A 21022-nucleotide genomic window follows, 5' to 3' on the forward strand; every position below is an offset into this window, starting at 1 on the left:
ATTGTGTATGTAAAGTAAAAAGTCCCTGTGCATTGATGTAAGGACCGTCACAATTCCATTGTGTATTCCTTGTGCATTGATGTAAGGATCATCCCCCTCCAATCGTGTATGTAAAGTAAAAATTCCTTGTGCATTGATGTAAGGACCATCCCCTACCCACCGTGTATGTAAAATAAAAAGTCCTTGTGCATTGATGTAGGAACCATCCCCATCCCATTGTGTATTCCTTGTGCATAAATGTAAGGACCATCCCCATCCCATGGTGTATGTACAGTAAAAAGTCCCTGTGCATTGATGTAAGGACCGTCACAATTCCATTGTGTATTCCTTGTGCATTGATGTAAGGACCATCCCCCTCCAATCGTGTATGTAAAGTAAAAATTCCTTGTGCATTGATGTAAGGACCATCCCCTACCCACCGTGTATGTAAAATAAAAAGTCCTTGTGCATTGATGTAGGAACCATCCCCATCCCATTGTGTATTGCTTGTGCATAAATGTAAGGACCATCCCCATCCCATGGTGTATGTACAGTAAAAAGTCCTTGTGCATTGATGTAAGGATCACCCCCATCCCATTGTGTATTCCTTGTGCATTGATGTAAGGACCATCCCCATCCCATTGTGTATTACTTGTGCATAAACGTAAGGACCATCTCCATCCCACTGTGTATGTACAGTAAAAAGTCCTTGTGCATTGATGTAATTATCACCCCCATCCCATCGTGTATTCCTTGTGAACTGATGTAAGGACCATCCCCATCCCTCCGTGTATTCCTTGTGCATTGGTGTAAGGACTGTCCCCATCCCACCGTGTATGTAAACTAAAAAGCCCTTGTGTATTGATGTAGGGACCATCCCCATCCCATTGTGTATTCCTTGTACATTGATGTAAGGACCATCCCCATCCCACCATGTATTCCTTGTGCACTGATGTAAGGACCATCACCATCCCACCATGTATTCCTTGTGCATTGATTTAAGGACTGTCTCCATCCCACCGTGTATGTAAAGTAAAAAGTCCTTGTGTATTGATGTAAGGACCATCCCCATCCCACCGTGTATTCCTTGTGCATTGATGTAAAGACCATTCCCATCCCACCGTGTATTCCTTGTGCATTGATGTAAGGACCATCCCCATCCTATCGTGTATGTAAAGTAAAACGTCCTTATGCATTGATGTAAGGACCATCCCCATCCCATCATCTATGTAAAGTGAAAAGTCCTTGTGCATTGATGTAAGGACCGTCCCCATACAATCGTGTATATAAAGTAAAAAGTCCTTGTGCATTGATTTAAGGATCATTCCCATTCCATTGTGTATGCCTTGTGCATTGATGTAAGGACCATCCTCATCCCATCGTGTATGTAAAGTAAAAATTCCTTGTGCATTGATGTAAGGACCATCCCCTACCCACCGTGCATGTAAAATAAAAAGTCCTTGTGCATTGATGTAGGGACCATCCCCATCCCATTGTGTATTCCTTGTGCATAAATGTAAGGACCATCCCCATTACATGGTGTGTGTACAGCAAAACGTCCTTGTGCATTGATGTAAGGATCACCCCCATCCCATTGTGTATTCCTTGTGCATTGATGTAAGGACCATCCCCATCCCACCGTGTATGTACAGTAAAAAGTCCTTGTGCATTGATGTAATGATCACCCCCATCCCATTGTGTATTCCTTGTGCACTGATGTAAGGACCATCCCCATCCCACTGTGTATTCCTTGTCCATTGAAGTAAGGACCATCCCCATCCCATGATGTATGTACAGTAAAAAGTCCTTGTGCATTGATGTAGGGACCATCCCCACCCCATGGTGTATTTCTTGTGTATTGATGTAAGGACCATCCCCATCCCATGGTGTATTTCTTGTACATAAATGTAAGGACCGTCCCCATCCCATGGTGTATTCCTTGTACATAGATGTAAGGACCGTCCCCATCCCATGGTGTATTCCTTGTACATAGATGTAAGGACTGTCCCCATCCCATGATGTATGTACAGTAAAAAGTCATTGTTCATTGATGTAGGGACCATCCCCATCCCATGGTGTATTCCTTGTACATAAATGTAAGGACCATCCCCATCCCATGGTGTATTCCTTGTACATAGATATAAGGACCGTCCCCATCCCATGGTGTATTTCTTGTACATAAATGTAAGGACCGTCCCCATCCCATGGTGTATTCCTTGTACATAGATGTAAGGACCATCCCCATCCCATGGTGTATTCCTTGTACATAGATATAAGGACCGTCCCCATCCCATGGTGTATTTCTTGTACATAAATGTAAGGACCGTCCCCATCCCATGGTGTATTCCTTGTACATAGATGTAAGGACCGTCCCCATCCCATGGTGTATTCCTTGTACATAGATGTAAGGACTGTCCCCATCCCATGATGTATGTACAGTAAAAAGTCCTTGTTCATTGATGTAGGGACCATCCCCATCCCATGGTGTATTCCTTGTACATAAATGTAAGGACCATCCCCATCCCATGGTGTATTCCTTGTACATAGATATAAGGACCGTCCCCATCCCATGGTGTATTTCTTGTACATAAATGTAAGGACCGTCCCCATCCCATGGTGTATTCCTTGTACATAGATGTAAGGACCGTCCCCATCCCATGGTGTATTCCTTGTACATAAATGTAAGGACCATCCCCATCCCATGGTGTATTCCTTGTACATAGATATAAGGACCGTCCCCATCCCATGGTGTATTTCTTGTACATAAATGTAAGGACCGTCCCCATCCCATGGTGTATTCCTTGTACATAGATGTAAGGACCGTCCCCATCCCATGGTGTATTCCTTGTACATAGATGTAAGGACTGTCCCCATCCCATGATGTATGTACAGTAAAAAGTCCTTGTTCATTGATGTAGGGACCATCCCCATCCCATGGTGTATTCCTTGTACATAAATGTAAGGACCATCCCCATCCCATGGTGTATTCCTTGTACATAGATATAAGGACCGTCCCCATCCCATGGTGTATTTCTTGTACATAAATGTAAGGACCGTCCCCATCCCATGGTGTATTCCTTGTACATAGATGTAAGGACCGTCCCCATCCCATGGTGTATTCCTTGTACATAGATATAAGGACCGTCCCCATCCCATGGTGTATTCCTTGTACATAGATATAAGGACCGTCCCCATCCCATGGTGTATTTCTTGTACATAAATGTAAGGACCGTCCCCATCCCATGGTGTATTCCTTGTACATAGATGTAAGGACCATCCCCATCCCATGGTGTATTCCTTGTACATAGATATAAGGACCGTCCCCATCCCATGGTGTATTTCTTGTACGTAAATGTAAGGACCGTCCCCATCCCATGGTGTATTCCTTGTACATAGATGTAAGGACCGTCCCCATCCCATGGTGTATTCCTTGTACATAAATGTAAGGACCATCCCCATCCCATGGTGTATTCCTTGTACATAGATATAAGGACCGTCCCCATCCCATGGTGTATTTCTTGTACATAAATGTAAGGACCGTCCCCATCCCATGGTGTATTCCTTGTACATAGATGTAAGGACCGTCCCCATCCCATGGTGTATTCCTTGTACATAAATGTAAGGACCATCCCCATCCCATGGTGTATTCCTTGTACATAGATATAAGGACCGTCCCCATCCCATGGTGTATTTCTTGTACATAAATGTAAGGACCGTCCCCATCCCATGGTGTATTCCTTGTACATAGATGTAAGGACCGTCCCCATCCCATGGTGTATTCCTTGTACATAGATGTAAGGACTGTCCCCATCCCATGATGTATGTACAGTAAAAAGTCCTTGTTCATTGATGTAGGGACCATCCCCATCCCATGGTGTATTCCTTGTACATAAATGTAAGGACCATCCCCATCCCATGGTGTATTCCTTGTACATAGATATAAGGACCGTCCCCATCCCATGGTGTATTTCTTGTACATAAATGTAAGGACCGTCCCCATCCCATGGTGTATTCCTTGTACATAGATATAAGGACCGTCCCCATCCCATGGTGTATTCCTTGTACATAGATATAAGGACCGTCCCCATCCCATGGTGTATTTCTTGTACATAAATGTAAGGACCGTCCCCATCCCATGGTGTATTCCTTGTACATAGATGTAAGGACCATCCCCATCCCATGGTGTATTCCTTGTACATAGATATAAGGACCGTCCCCATCCCATGGTGTATTTCTTGTACGTAAATGTAAGGACCGTCCCCATCCCATGGTGTATTCCTTGTACATAGATGTAAGGACCGTCCCCATCCCATGGTGTATTCCTTGTACATAAATGTAAGGACCATCCCCATCCCATGGTGTATTCCTTGTACATAGATATAAGGACCGTCCCCATCCCATGGTGTATTTCTTGTAGATAAATGTAAGGACCGTCCCCATCCCATGGTGTATTCCTTGTACATAGATGTAAGGACCGTCCCCATCCCATGGTGTATTCCTTGTACATAAATGTAAGGACCATCCCCATCCCATGGTGTATTCCTTGTACATAGATATAAGGACCGTCCCCATCCCATGGTGTATTTCTTGTACATAAATGTAAGGACCGTCCCCATCCCATGGTGTATTCCTTGTACATAGATGTAAGGACCGTCCCCATCCCATGGTGTATTCCTTGTACATAGATGTAAGGACTGTCCCCATCCCATGATGTATGTACAGTAAAAAGTCCTTGTTCATTGATGTAGGGACCATCCCCATCCCATGGTGTATTCCTTGTACATAAATGTAAGGACCATCCCCATCCCATGGTGTATTCCTTGTACATAGATATAAGGACCGTCCCCATCCCATGGTGTATTTCTTGTACATAAATGTAAGGACCGTCCCCATCCCATGGTGTATTCCTTGTACATAGATGTAAGGACCGTCCCCATCCCATGGTGTATTCCTTGTACATAGATATAAGGACCGTCCCCATCCCATGGTGTATTCCTTGTACATAGATATAAGGACCGTCCCCATCCCATGGTGTATTTCTTGTACATAAATGTAAGGACCATCCACATCCCATGGTGTATTCCTTGTACATAGATGTAAGGACTGTCCCCATCCCATGGTGTATGTACAGTAACAAGTCCTTGTGCACTGATGTTGGATGTAGTGATAGCAGCAGACTCAGACACTCCACTGATTGCTTTATTCATATGTCACCTTCCATCTCAGCAGACATCATTTACCTAAGACATATTTATGGGCAGAATCTGTATAGTGTAGCAAGAGACTTGCAGAGAGGGAGGGATCGATAGAATATTGCTGTAAGTGGGATGGTCCGGAAATCCTGTGATAAAACACTATAGGAAAAAAAAAAAAAAAGAAGGAATGTGGGAAGGTTATGTGTCCTCTGCTCTCCCTGCTCTGTGTTGGTGTGTAAGCTCGTGTCCCTTCCATCCATGTCCCCTCGCTGCCTTGTCTAGTGATACCCTTATGATGTGTGCTGATGATGAAGCTGCATAAGCAGTAACTTCATGAAGCTGTCTCTTTCCCTGAATGCCCTTCAGCAGCGGCTGCAGTTCCTGTTGAGAGCACACATGGACTAGGGGAGGAGGAGACTGTGCTACAGAAAAAAAAAAAGATACTCTAGGGGGAGGGGGGCGAGCTTTTCCTTCCATGGTGCAGAGTTGTTACTGGAAGGACAGGCAAACTGCGGGATCTCGTTGGTGCTGAAGATAGAGAAGGTACAGGCTTCAATCGTTGTATTTGTCTTTGCATCCATCCGGCCGATGCTAGGGGTAGGGAGCTGTCCCGTGTTGTGGTGCTGAATCTGTTGTGTGTTGCAGTCTCCGCTCTAACTAGATCTCACCCTCCTCTCTATGCAATGAGCGTTTCTTCCATGCTATGCTAATCGTGTCATAACAGCCACAGCCTTTTTCTTTTTTTCTTTTTTTTTTGCATTGCTTTGTGTTTTTAACTCCTTTTGCCTTTCTATCTTTTTTTTTTTTTTTCTACTGAGACATAGAGATTGGACATTGCAGCATGGGCAACTGTCTAAAAGATTGATAGCTGCAGCTTGGTGTTGTCAGACATCTGGAGGTTACAATGACATCTACTTTGGAAGTTTTGCATGTTTTCACTTTAATCTAAAAAAGAAAAAGAAAAATTGCACTAGACGCCTACGTTATCTGCATTTAACTTTCTATTTATTTATTTATTTATTTTTCATTTTTTGTTAGGATAGGAAACTCTGCATGCATGCCAGTGTTACAAAAATCCAGGTTGCTTTTTAGGATATGAGTTCTCATTTTGCCAGTCTTTGATGTACCAGTAGAGGGAGGTATGAAGCTGGAGTAAATGACAAGCCTTATCACCTGCAGTGCAGGAGTAGGACTTTTCTAGGTCTGGGGTAGCATTTGTTACAACCCGCTAGGCTGGGCAGTGAGGTGGAACGCATTCTACAGCAAAAAAAAAAAAAAGTGTGTATATATATATATATATATATATATATATATATATATATAACTATATATAACTATATATATATATATATATATATAGATATATATATAGATATAGATATATATATAGATATATAGATAGATAGATATATTGTTACTTATTATTTGTCAAAACAGAAGACTGAAAAAGTATAAGCCATCACACTTCATGGCTGTGAACTGTTTAGACAGCAGGGAGCCTAAGCTGCATTGTGATATCTAGGGATGTCTGAGCTTGTGTTAACATGACTTGCACTTGACCTCATTGAGGTAAAATTGCTTGTTGTATTTTTTTTTTTTTTTGAGTTTCCTAAAGAATAACGGGTGCATGCTGTTTTGGTATTGTGTCTGTTTTTTTTTCCACGAGCTAATGAGTTCAGCTAAGGAATTGGATCAGGACACCTCACCTTGAAATGTCCCTTCAGACACTTCCCCACAGATGCTGTGCAGTGCTGTCCAGCTGACGGTGCTACACTTTTTTTTTTTTCCCATTTCCAAATATGTTTATGAGCTAAAAAGCAGCATGGTGTTACTAGATGTATATTATAAATGAAACGTTTTGACTGTGCATAATATAGGTGCAAAAAGTACAAGGAACTGCGTTACAGTAAACCGCAATGTCTCAAGCCTTGTTTTGGGACAATATATCATTCTAAAATGAACTGTCCATCAACAATGTTAACAAGACTATTTCAGAATCTTCCATACGGTTACCCCAAATGTGTTATTTTGCATAATCGTCGGTCTATATGTGTTGTTTTTTTTTTTTTTTTTTTTTTTACAACAGCCAGTTATAGTAAGAATCCGGGAAGTGTTTAATGAATATGACATAAAAATTGCAATCATTTAATCGTGTGTACATAAGTATATTTCATCTTTTACAGGACAGAACAAGAGCTCCCCTGCTAGTCTTGCATGTAATATATAAATTAAACTGAGTGGAAGGAATCAAAAGCCATCAGCATGGATTTTGTAATGAAGCAAGCTTTGGGAGGTAAGTGCAGGCATTCTTATTCGAACACCCTATACAGTATGTCAGAAACTTAAGTACAATGCGTCAACTGCCAAGGCTCCTCCCCTTTTCTTGTATATTCTGCACCATGATGTAAAATACCATAGTCACCTTCTGAAAAGCCAGAGGCAAAACATTTGAGTAAGCTGAAAATATTTAGATTATGTTGCCAGTAATCAAGGCATAAGGTAATTCTGCTTCCATTTCCACAATGCTTTGCTTTTTTTTCGCAGTAATTGAAGCATATGCACCACAGCTTGCACCATGTGCTAACTTGTATTTTTTTTTTTTTTTTTTTTTGATGAGCTGTCATTAACACCTTTTTTAAATACTATTGATCTTGCATTATAATAAGACTGAAAAAAAAAAAAAAACTACTTGGATCATCTAAAACTTGGAAGACGTCACTCAAGTGTAGACTGTAAATGATAGAAAAAAGTGGTTTCCATGGCATGATTAGTTTAGTATTTTGGATTTATCTTACATTTTAATGAATATCATGTTACATTATTATATTATATACTCTTTCATTGCCACCAATCTCATTTGCTTATGAAAGCTTACGCTTTTTATTATATCCATACTCAATAATATCAAAGGGTCTGCAGGTGGCTTCGATTTTCAGCATGCCTTTCAGATGTTTAACTGAGTAAGTCTTATTTTCATCAAATAATGACACAACCTTTTTAGAACCGGGTTTTAATCACAGGGTTTTGTTTTTCGGGGATTAAGCCAGTGAGTTCATCTTTGTTTTAAATGGCTAGTTGCTAATTTAGAAATGGTGTATTTGCTTTAAATGTTATTCCACTATGGTAATTAGTATTTGATTTTTGCCAAGATTACCAGCATTTTCCTGGACAACCACCCACTGCAGCGGTTTTCAGCAGCATGGGTTGTGCAATAAGTATGGTTGTTTTTCTTCTTATGTTCTAGGTGCAGTGTCAGATTGAGCACTGCAGTATTATTGCCTATATTAAATTATGTTTTGGGCAAATCTTTTTTATTTATTTAATTATTAATTTTTTTTAAAAACAACTAGGATAAATGGATTGATTGAAATCTGCTGAGTGCAGAAAACAATCTTTTAGGACCTGAAATAGGATTGAATCTATTAAGCAGGATTCAGATAAAACCATTTGTCAAACCCTTGACTTAGAAAACAGCTATATCGATAAAGAAAATGATTAAAACTCAGTGAACTGTGGATGAAATGATTTTTAATTCCATTGATTTATGCCAAGGGCATTGTGGAAAGTTAAAGAGATGAAACGCATGTTATATTTTAAAATTCATTACTATTATATTCATATGCAGTTCCAAAATCCGGAAAGCCATTGGATAAAGTTTTATGGAGGTAGAATTAAATTGACATTGGTTTGTAGTCAACACCGGAGATGCACATAAGAAGTAAATCAGGATCGGTTGCATGAATACATGAATAGGACTGGACTCAGCAGTCATAAATCTGGAAACAAATTATACAGGACATTTGTACTTGATTGAAAAGGGTCCCATTACATTAATCTATAGAACACTACAAGCATTTTCCAAGGCTGCATTTACAGATAGTGCTGACATATATGATAGTACGCCATCAGACAGCCCCTCTTTCTGGTCATCCACCATGTTCATATGAAATTTCTCTTATCCTGCCCCCCTAAGGAATTCTGTCTTGAGTATATGCAGAGCTGCCATTGGATGATATAATGCATCAAACAACAATTTTAAGATAAATTGCTGAATGTTACCTAAGCTGCAGTCTCTCGACTTCATTCAGCATCCACTATACCTCATTTAAATCCTGATGTTGGATTTAATGATGTCTAAAGGGGGTCCAACTGGACAAATGTAAGAAATGAAATGTAAAAAGTAAGCAAAATGATAATATGTGTGCATTGGTGCTGCACTTAGATGCCAATGTAGAATTGTTTTACATGTAATACATCACTGGCTTTCTTAAATTGCTATTAAACCATCCACGTAAAAAAAAAAGAATAACTGTAGTAGTATACCAAACATCATTCAGCTTTCCTGCCCCCGTTTTGTTTAATATTTGCAGCATGAGAGGCTTTAAAAGTCTGGTGTACGGAGCTTTCATCCATAGGGTGACTTCTTTGCCTTGCTGTGTTCCTTCCCCACTGGGACGGAATCTTTCCATACTGCTTGGTGCAGTGCTCAGTGAATGTATGGTCAGTCTGGGGCAGCACTGTGGTGCTGTGTTCAGGCTCACGTGCAGTACAGGGCAACTCCCTTGTACAGTGTACTGGTGCATGCGCAGTAAGGGGGCACTACACAAGTAGCCATGGCACATGTTCTCACAAAGATTTAAATCTATGATGTAACGAGGGTGTGCTTCCTGACCAGATGTTCTGGGAAGCATGAAGGGGAGGGATGCTGGAAATAGAAAACCATAGTACCTAGAAAGCAAGTCTTGGGCACAAAAAAAAGACTATAATAACTAGCAGTTGGGTGGAGCTTAAAGTGATATTAAAGTCTCACTTTTTATTAAAAAACATGTTCTACTTACGTGCTCCGTTCAGTGATTTTGCACCGTGCAGCCCAGATCCTCATCGTCTCGGATCCCACGTCGGCACGCCTGACCCCTCCCTCCTGTGGAGCACCCCCACACCAAGCAGCTTACTATGGGGGCACCCGAGCTGAACTGCTGCTCTGTGTGTCCATTCAGACATGGAGCTGTGGCTCAGCACTGCCCCCTCCGTCTCCTGATTGTCTCACTGGCTGTGATTGACAATAGCAGGAGCCAATGGCTCCTGCTCTTTGCCAAAAGCCAATCAGGAGTGTGAGTCCCCAGAGAGGCAAGGCTTTCCTGCACATTGCTGGATTGAGAGGGGGCTCATGTACATATTAGGGGGGGCTGCCGCACACAGAAGGATTTTTACCTTCATGCATTCTAAAAAAAAACCTTGTGTCTTTACAACCACTTTAATATAAATAGAAATATTACATTTGGGGGGTATAATACTACTTTGAGGTTTGTAGGTGCTTAATTTAAGAGTGCCTGTGGCCCTTTATTTAACGCATGTGTCTTCTTACTTAAAATAAATGTTCGAAAATGGAACAAACATTGTATTGAAAGATATTAGGGACTGTTTAACTTTTAAATTGAAAAAAAAAAAAAAGTTGATAGTCAAGTTAACCATGCACCCCTAGTTTTTGACTTTTAGCTTCTGCATTCCAGCTCTATTTAGGCAAAACAAAGGTATGTACTGATGCCTTATAGTGCTGGATATTTATTGATAACCATACTTAATATATCATTTCTTTGGGAGAGGTTTACTTTAAATAAGTTCCAAGATGGTAGGCAAGCAACCCCTTCACCATGTACCACACTAGAATCTGCTGCATTATAGTGCTGGATATTCAGTGATAACCCGTGTTAATATATCATCTCTTTGGGAGAGGTTCACTTTAAAGCAGTTCTAAGTTGGTCAGTAAGCAGCCCCTTCACTCTGTACCACACACGAATCTGAGAGGTCAAATATAGACTTTAAAGAAACAGTTAGTCTGAAGAATAGCGCTATTAAAAAGAACAAGACATTTAGTTTACTTTCATACTGGGGCGGCGGGTCTGTTGGCGGCACTTTACCCTTGTTCTAGCAGCGCCTTTCCACCACTAGCAGGGTGCTTTCAACCCCCACTAGCGCCGAATAAGGGGTGTGTTGTGGCACTTGGGAAGTGCTTTTCAGGCGATTCGGAAGAGCTGCCCATTCATTCCAATGGGCAGGAGCTGTTTTGGAGTGCTGTATACAGCGCTCCCACACCGCCCCAAAGATGCTGCTTGCAGGCTATTTTTTCCCGTCCCACAAGCGCACCGCTCCAGAGTGAGAGCACTTAGGTTTTCACACTGGGGAGGCATGAGAGGCAGTTTTTCAGGCTCTTTACAGGCACTATTTTTAGCGCTAAAATGCTTGAAAACGGTCTCAGTGGGAAAGTAGCATTAAGGCTAGGTTCACACTAGTGCAGTTGCAACTTGATACCATTTGCGATTCATGCTTCAGGCTGGGTTCACACTTATGCAAATTGGATGCAGTTTTCCCCACATCCAACTCGCTTGACGGCGAGTTTGCCCGACTCTCAATGGAGCTGGTTCACACATCCCCAGGGCGACTGCAGAGCGAATTGCACAGGGGTCCTGTGCGTCTTCATATAAAAGTTTGGGCCTGATTCATCCCTGAAATGGAGAACAGGAACAGCACCACTGCTGTCAGCCAGATCCATCTTAGGTGTGAACCTAGCCTCATGCACTTTTTTTTGTAGGAAAAGGAGACTGAATTTTATACACAAACTCTTTCGAAAATGCACTAAAAACACAAGTTCATATGTTTTACATTCATTTTACATGCATTTTTTGTGCATTTCCATTGATCTCTATGGGGCAAAAATCACACTGCGACCAAAGTACAAAAACTGAAATAAAAACCTTAATTTAGCTCAACCTTCCTTGCTAAGTGAAAATATTGTAACTCGCTGGATCAATTAAACCAGTATTTATTATCAAAAGAAAAGATGCCACATATACAATGGTACTACGATAGACAAACTAACACATATTAAAATCCAATCCACCTCACAGCCACATCAAAGTAGCACATATACCTTTTCCAAAAATGCACCATGCTGCACTGCATTGATGTGAACAGGCACCATTTAAAAAATGTGATTTCCATTGTCATGTGATTCCGTGTGACTGAAATCACATGTGAAATCGTACTAGTGTGAACCATGCCTAATGCTGCATAGACACGCGCAGAATTTCAGACAGAAAAAGTCAGACGGGAACTTTTCATCATATATTCCGATCGTGTGTATGCCTCACCTGACTTTTTACGTTGAAAATTCTGACAGAGCTAGAAATAGAACATGTTCTAAATCTTTCCGACGGAACCAATTCCTATCTGGAAAAAACTCTCTCATCTATATGCTGTTCCGACAGACCAAAAACAATGCATGCTCTGAAGCAAGTACGAGATTGAAGCTATTGGCTACTGGCTGTTGAACTTCCTTTTTCTAGTCCCGTCGTACGTGTTGTACGTCACCGCATTCTTGACAGTCGGACTTTGGCGTGACCGTGTGTATGCAAGACAGTTTCAGATTAATTCCGCCGGAGAAACCTTCAGAGTTTATTCCAACGGAAAAAACGCTCGTGTGTACAGGGCATAAGGCTAGTTTATTAAACTTTCTTATGTAAACTCTGTCTCATGCTCTACAACCACCGGTTTAAAATGTGGTTAATTTAGCTGTCCATACAGCTCTCAATTTAACAGGTGAAGTTGTGCAATATAGATAACTCTTATATAGTGTACTTTAATAATAGAGAAAGACTGTTTGGACAGCAAGGTAAAAACTTACTAAAGACAGTTATATAAATATGAATGTCTGCACCTTTTTCATAGTTTTTATGGTGATTGCATAAGAAGTAATATTACTGTTACCATTCTTGCTTGTACCTATAGTAATACCTTTTTATCCTGTAATAATGAACACTACAGACACAACAGTAATAATAGTAATAATAATTATTATTTTTCTTCACTAGATATTAAAAAAAGAGAGTTGCCCTTAGTCTTACTAAACCTAAAAATGTTTTTACCTTAATGCATTGTTTGTATTAAGGTAAAAAACTTTTTCAATTGCCCTGTGCCCCCGCCCCCCCAGTGAGAAGAGTAATGCCGTGTACACACAACCGGACTATTCGGTGGAGTTCCAACGGACTTTCCGAATGAATGGACTTGGCCACACACAATCACGCCAAAGATTCGAACGTGATGACGTACGACTGGACTAGAATAAGGAAGTTCATAGCCAGTAGCCAATAGCTGCCCTAGCGTCGGTTTTTGTCCGTCGGACCAGCATACACACGAATGGATCTCTCTGTCCAGAGGACATTTCTATTTATTTCTATTTCTAAAGTCCGCTGGATTTTTGGCAAGCAAAGGTCCAATGGAGCTCACACAAGATCGAATTGTCCAACGGACTCATTCCGTAAGACCTTTGCTGTCAAAAAGTCTGGTCGTGTGTATGCGGCATAAGAGAGGGGAGAAGAGATCAGTTTGGTGCATGGTTGCATCTATTCTCCCCTTACTTCTTCTTCACACAGCATTCGAGAAGCAGCAGGAGCCATTGGCTCTTGCTGCTGTCATTCAAATGCAGTGAGGAGGAAGTGGGGGGGGGCTATAGAACAGCAAGAGGGCCAGTGAGACTGTTGTCCCTTGCCATATTGGTGCCAACTTTTATACTCTTCAGCATGTGTTAAAGGTGATGGGGAAAAAAAGAGGCACTCCCGTTGAAGCAACAGTTTATCACTGATAAGTAACAGGTTCTGCCACACAACCAGTACTTTTGTTGGGAGCAGTTCATTTGCACCATGGTTCGCCATATCACATAAATCATTTTATCTAATGCAAGGGAACTTTGTAGCACATAGCTGAAAGGCGACCATTGAAAGCCAGCCTCCACTGCTACTTATTAATAGGAGGGGGACTAGATTAAAAAAACAGGGCAATGCCACAGGCTATTATGACAGCTTCTGCACGCTATTAAGACAGGCCTTGCAATGAGGAGGTCACATTGAAGTTAAGCATATATCAGTTTGTTGGAAACCATGGCAACCATCTCATTATTCAGCAAAGTGTGGATGCAGAAGATGTAAAATTTTAAGTAGAATCAGGAGCTTGTTAACAGGATAAGCACAAAATCTGAACTGTGTCAGTGTATACCCACAATTTGTTTAGTAAAAGGTTTCCATAAGGATTTCTATGTAATTATAAGTACCAGCAAGATGGATAAGTGTATATCACATGCCTCTTCTGTTATTCAGGTTCTGAATTCAATACCCAGCATGGACTGTGTGGAATATGTATGGTCTCTTGCGTTTCCATGTTTTTTTTTGGGTGTTTCAGGTTCCCACATATGACCCAAAAACATGTTGGTTGTTTAACCAGCATCCAGCCTAGTTTACTATGGTATGTGTGAATCCGTGATACTGTAGTAGCAAGGAGAGTTCTTCAAGAAATACGGACTGATGTGAATAGCTTATGTACCCTGAAAAGTATTGTGGAAATTGTTAGTGGTCTATAAACGAACAGCATTAAAATCAATTGGAGCAAATGAAATGTATTGTAGATGCAGTTCTGAGAAATTTGTAGTATAGCTTCCTATATGCACTCATAATACAGTATAATACACAGAATATGATTTTTCAGGTGTTTACATTTATTGAGCCTATACAGCCATCTTAGCCCTTGTACACACGGTCGGACATTCCGACGGAAAATGTCCGATCAGACCGTGTTGTCGGATAATCCGACTGTGTGTGGGCTCCATCGGACTGCTTCTGTCGGAATATCTGACGGATAAAGTTTTAGAGCTGGGCTATAAAACTTTCCGACAACATGATCCGATCGGACTTTGTCCAATTGTGTGTAGAGAATTCCAATCTGACAAAGTGCCACGCATGCTCAGATCAAATTCCTAGACCAAATCTATTGGCTACTAGCCTGAATGTAGTCCCGTCGTAACGAAATAACGTCATCACGTTACGTACGATTGGATTTTCCGACAACTTTGTCCAACTGTGTGTATGCAACACAAGTTTCGGACAAAATCCTTCGGACCTATGGTTTTTGTATTAGGTGTGACAAGACCGGAAGAGGTTGGAGAAGTAGCACTTTTGTCACTGGTACATTCATATGCCATCTTGCATACTCTGCTGACAAACACACAATAAATAGTTTAACCATGTACACGTGTAACAATTACTGAGTGTTTGTATTAAGGTTTGGTTTTAAGTTTTGGGAAGCATGTAAATATATTACATTTTATTTTAAATAGCTCAAAAAAATATCTGCAGGGAGTTTTTGCTAAGTTAGCAGAGGTGGACAGTCTTTTGTTTTCTAAAGCCCCATACACACTATCAGATTATCTGCTGAGTTTTTCCTTCAGATTTACCAAAACCATATAATATGAGGACAAACCTTAGGAGTTTCAATGTGCAATCAGGCAGGCCCTTCTACTACATGGTTTTGGTAAATCTGAAGGAAAAACTCAGCAGATAATCTGATAGTGTGTATGGGGCTTTAGGCATGTGAATTACATTCAAAGTGATAATAATCCCTTACAACCCACTGTAGTAACTATCTCAGGCAATACAAAGTTATGAAGCATATCCCCTCACATTAGCTATACCTCTGCAACTGCAGACCTCGTTTATTAAGGAACCTTCCAAGATACACAGATCAGATGGCTTTTCTCAGCTTCCAGGAGGTGGAGGGGGGGGGGGGGTGCTGATGTCCAACATTCCACTGCATAGAGCACAGAGCTGAGTGTACTCTGACACCTGAGTCGATTGAATGGACACACTCTCTCTACACAGCCTCAAGTTTAGTACACACAATGAGATTATTGGACAAATGATCGTTTTATTTTTTTATTTTTGGGATGCTAATCTCCATATCAAAAACGAATAGGTTACTAAAGTACGAAAATTATCATATGACAGAATAAAAGTGTGCAAAGTGATTTATTGTGTTGTAGTGATGTATTATATAGTATATTTGTATTGTATTTTCAGACAAAAACTGTACTGATTAACCACTTGCTGAGCAGCCACCATTATTATACTCTGGCAGATTGGCTCTATTGCGCAAATCGCTGTAGGTATATGCCACTTCGTGCAATAGATACAGTGGGCACGGCAATAACATCAGATCTGATGCGAGTGGCTGGCGGCCGCAATGTCCGCCGGTTACCCGCAATCTCTCCACAGAAAGCCAGAACGGGGATCTGTCAATGTAAACAAACAGATCCCCATTCTGTCAGGGGAGTAGAGAGAGATCGTCTGTTCGTAGTGATTAGGAACAGCAATCTTTCTGTACTCCCTGTCTGTCCACTCCCTCCACAGTTAGATACACCCCCCAGGGAACACACTTAACCCCTTGATCGCCCCCTAGTGTTAACCCCTTCTCTGCCAGTGTCATCTATACAGTAATCAGTGCATTTTTATAGCACTGATCACTGTATAAATGTCACTGGTCCCAAAAAAGTGTCAAAAGTGTCTGATCTGTCCTCTGCAATGTCTCAGCCCCGCTAAAAATCACTGATCACAGCCATTACTAGTAAAAAAGAAAAATAATAATAAAAATGCCATAAATCTATCCCCTATTTTGTAGACACTATAACTTTTGTGCAAACCAATCAGCTTACACTTATTACGAATTTTTTTACCAACAATATGTAGAAGAATACATATTGGCCTAAACTGATGAAGACATTTTTTTATAGCTTATGTTTTGGCTATTTACTATAGCAAAATGTAAAGTAACAGATGCAGGTAACAGAGGAAAGAAATAGTAGCCAGGATCCACACTAGATGCTTTGGATTGAGGCAAGCACACTTTATATTAGGATATGCTTTGTTCATTTTTCATTTCAGTGGTTCTCAAGCACTCTAAATGATTTAAACGTAATGTAAATGGATAAGTTCCATTCTGTTTGAATGAAAAAAAGATAAACTAGATAAACCTAAAATACTCACAACACTGACTAGTAAATAAATGTACCTAATTATTTGTGATTCCACTTAGTTTATAATGCCATTTATCATTGGCAGACTAAGAATTCATGTGGATTCTACTTTTCTCCCTGCCAAATGCAACAACATACTTGTAATTTCTTTTAAATGTTTCATCTGTGTTAAAGAAAAAAGACATACATTTTCTCCAGCAATATCAGACTTATAAAATAAATTATATAAATCACATTTTTGTAGTAGCTGAATAAGGAAGAGTTTCAAGGGCCAAGCCACAGTAGAATAAAACGATTGCAGGCTTACAAGTTAAGATATGATACGCTCCTCTACAAAACCATTTTAATATAGAAGCATCCTGATAAACTATAGCTGGTCATCCACTAGTGTATGTGCATGTTTTGTCAACTTTGCCTATGTCTGTTGCCACCTGCTCATAACTGAAATCTTTGCAAAGGTGAGAAACGTCAAATATAACACTATGGATTTTTATGCTGCTATAGAACTCCCAAAGGTCATGAAACAAATGCTGTGCATTGCTTGTTTGGATAACAGGAAGAAAGCATAGTTAACACAGAGACAGCCTTTGATTCCGGTACAGAAGACCGGAAATGTATGTGATTACATTCAACTAGACTATATCAGTCCTTCAGATGGTTTATTGTGAGGGATACAAGGTCTGGCACTTTAAGTAGAGAAAATGCATCGAACTGCAGCTTTATAACCAGCAGATTTGGTTGCAAAAGGTTTATACCAGGTGGCCTAGATTATTACTGCTCTACTCTTCTACTTTGTATTTTGACAGCCACTTTTATACGCCAAAGCAATTTTGCTATGTAACAAGTGCATCATGTTAAAAAACCCTGTGTCACCATAGTGTCTTCAAACTGGGAAATCCTTTTCCCATGCCTGTACATTGGAAGATGATATGGAGGATCTTCAGTTCTTGCCCTTGTAGAGAAATTGAGAAGACAGGTTGCTTACTCATATCTATGACAAAAGTTAATTCTACGTATAATTTCTAATTTTCACATAGAAAATTCAGATGTTTATACACAATGGTTTTAACAGCTATTTTTTTGTACCTACAAGGTCTCTAAAGGGATGCAACATGGGAAATATGCATGTATTGCAGAGATATAATACTTTTTTTTTTTAGCCTTGGCATACAGTACGTTTTAAGGCAACGGCTTTCACGTTAACCTTTGGCTGCACAGTACAACATGATACAGGCAGAGTTAAAATGATTTCACTTTTGTATCTTTATACAATTGTAGCTTATGTGTGAAGTATAATAACCTTTTAAAGCATAAATGCTACTAATTTGCCACAGAGGAGCCCAGAAAACCAGACAGAAATCTGTAAGTGCTGACAAGCTCATCAACAACCTGTCTACTGCCCTTCACGAGGATCCAAGAGTAACATGTATTTAAATTTAAGCACAATGTTTCAGCATTGACTGCGTTATTTAAAGGAGAAATTTCTCCTACTGTTACAAACCATCAACATTGGTCAGCATGCAAAATGTAATTCCATCCCAGTCTTCCCAATCTGTTCCCAGGAGCAGATTGTGTTCCTCTAGCTTCTTGTGTTTCTGGTAACTTACAGCTTGACTAAACAGTGTCAGTCAACATGAAGAGGAACCAAGACAACACCTTGTGAAGCATTAAAGTGACATTGAAGGTTACGTTTTTGTTTTTTTAATAACAAACATGTTATATTTACCTGCTCTGTGGAATGGTTTTGCACAGAGCAGAACCAATCCCCATCTTCTCAGGTCACCTGTCGAAGCTCCAGGCCTCTCTTTCCTGCCTAGCACCCCATAGAAAGCAGCTTGCTATGGTGGCACACGAGCAAGCTCACTCCTGAACTGCTGCTGTATGTGTCAATTCACACACAGAGTTTGGCTCTGTGCCACCCCCATTCTCTCCCCATTGGCTCACTGGCTGTGATTGACAGTAGTAGGAGCCAATGGCTACCACTGCTGTCTCTGCCAATGAGAAGAGAGAGACCCAGGAGAGCCAAGGCTCTGGGTACCGCTGCTGTCTCAGCTAATGAGAAGTAAGAGACTTAGCATAGCCGAGGCTGTCCTGCACATTGCTGAATTTAGTTGAGGCTCAGGTAAGTTATGGGGGGCTATGGATGCTGCTGCATACAGAAGGTTTTTTACTTTCATACATAGAATGCATGAAGATAAAGAACCTTGGGCCTTTACAGCCACTTTAGTGACATAGTGATAGTAGTAATGCTCTGGAGAGCAGCCTAGCTTTTATAGTAGTGCAAGATGAATTTAAACCCACACTGTGAAAGTTAAAACCACTGTACACGTTTAATTAATACTTCAGAGAAAAAGAAAACAAGATGTATACCTATTTTTGCATCAAAGTAGAACTCTACCTAAAATTGATTATTCATGGCTTTGTAGATATGCTTGTAGTGTCACACACTTCTTGTAATCTGATAGAGAATCCACTAGAGGTGGGGGTAATATATGTTGATTGCTGATTTCAGCTTTGTTTCAAACCTACCAATAAATAGAGCAAACACCTAAAAATACCTCTACATAGGTTTATCTACCCATAACACTTACAAGATCCCCAGGGAAGTCACAGGCTGCATAGAGAACATAGCTTTCAAAAATCTTTGCTGCATTTGATACAATGTCAGCTTTTTTCCATACATACAACACCCTCCACTACACTGTTAAAATATATTTCTAAGTAATGTAAAATGGGAGTCTGGTTAGGAAATGAGTGCAAACGTTGAGACAGCTTCTTTGCATGACATTTAGAACTGCTAACACTTTGACTCATATGAAGTACAATGTGTTATAATTTAACTGGACTAGACTTTCCATACAAATGTTCCAGATCTGAGGGACCCCCAAGGCACACAGTAAATGTCTTAAATTAAAATAAAGATACTCATGCATGAAATTCAGATAAGTTGGTCTGTCTGCTGTGGTATGGGCAAATCTATGTATTTGCATCAGTTCTGCCAGCATTAAAAAAAATCAAATGTGTATACATGCTAATGTACATTCTGATGAGATCAAAACAATACAATATTATTATGTCATCAAACAGAACAATATTTTTGATGACACTGTAACTGCCATAGAGAACTAAGTAGACTTGAAAGTTTAGATTGTAAACATGCCTTTAGGCTGGATTCACACCTCTGCAGTTTTAGTGCTTTTTCCATTTTGCAGATTTGCACTACAGTCCATTAACCATGATTTCCTATGGAATGCATTGTGTAGTGCAAATCTTCAAAATGCAAAAAGCAATAAAAAGGCATAGGTGTGAATCCAGCCTGAGACCAGAGCTGGCCGTTTTACACACTCTTTCCAGGTTGAGATTGTGCCATCCACCTCCTAGAGATACTCAACAACCCAGCAGAAGGCATTGCACTTTTTAGCTTGTTTTACTTTAAAAAAAATTGCAGCCTATACATGACACATTGTTTAAATAGCTCAATTCAGCTCCTTTCCAATGACAAAATTATAGTCCAGCAAGGTGGTATACAGAGTGTGTGGGAAAACAAGTGTTAACCATAAAGGAAGGAACTATCCCAAATATATGGCAAAGTGCCAGGTAAACACTAATCCCATTGCAACTGTCACAAGAGTGGTGCTGTGACACTCATGTTACCAGTGTATATCAACCTCCCACATAGGATTTTTGTTCCCACTTTTCCAGCTAAATTAGCCTAAAGTTTCTACACTCATCCAAAGGGGAACGTGTACACATGCATCCTCCCAGTGCTACATTCCAGTTATCTCTTTTCTCCCCTAAATTCCCATAAAAAAACTATGACAGAGGAGATACCCACTATCCTAAGAGGTGAGCCTACCCAGAAACTGCTCATGGTTACATAACATTCCTACTTGCCAGCTTTATACCCATGCTGGACTGCCCCCTACGTGATGCAGCATGGGACATTTATATGTCCTGTTCATTCCAAAATAGTCATCCAGAGAACACTGTGCCA

General features: G+C 40.4%; 1 protein-coding gene across 3 annotated transcripts in view; it reads left to right on the forward strand.

The window, feature by feature from the left end:
• Positions 1-5439: 5439 nt before the first annotated feature.
• Positions 5440-21022, forward strand: part of CPLX1 (complexin 1) — a 283741-nt gene continuing 268158 nt past the window's right edge. The window contains exons 1-2 of one of the 3 annotated variants that reach the window (XM_077475392.1): positions 5440-5771; positions 7358-7467. In XM_077475392.1, coding sequence (XP_077331518.1) covers positions 7437-7467 — 31 coding nt within the window. In that variant the 5' untranslated portion in view covers positions 5440-5771; positions 7358-7436. Of the gene's footprint in view, positions 5772-7357; positions 7468-7601; positions 7674-21022 lie in introns of those variants that run through there. The other 2 variants (XM_077475391.1, XM_077475393.1) reach the window with 2 other exon arrangements.

The sequence above is a fragment of the Lithobates pipiens genome, unplaced genomic scaffold, assembly GCF_037356315.1.
Source record: "Lithobates pipiens isolate NorthernLeopardFrog02 unplaced genomic scaffold, aLitPip1_a1.2 Scaffold_13, whole genome shotgun sequence".
NCBI lineage: Eukaryota > Metazoa > Chordata > Amphibia > Anura > Ranidae > Lithobates > Lithobates pipiens.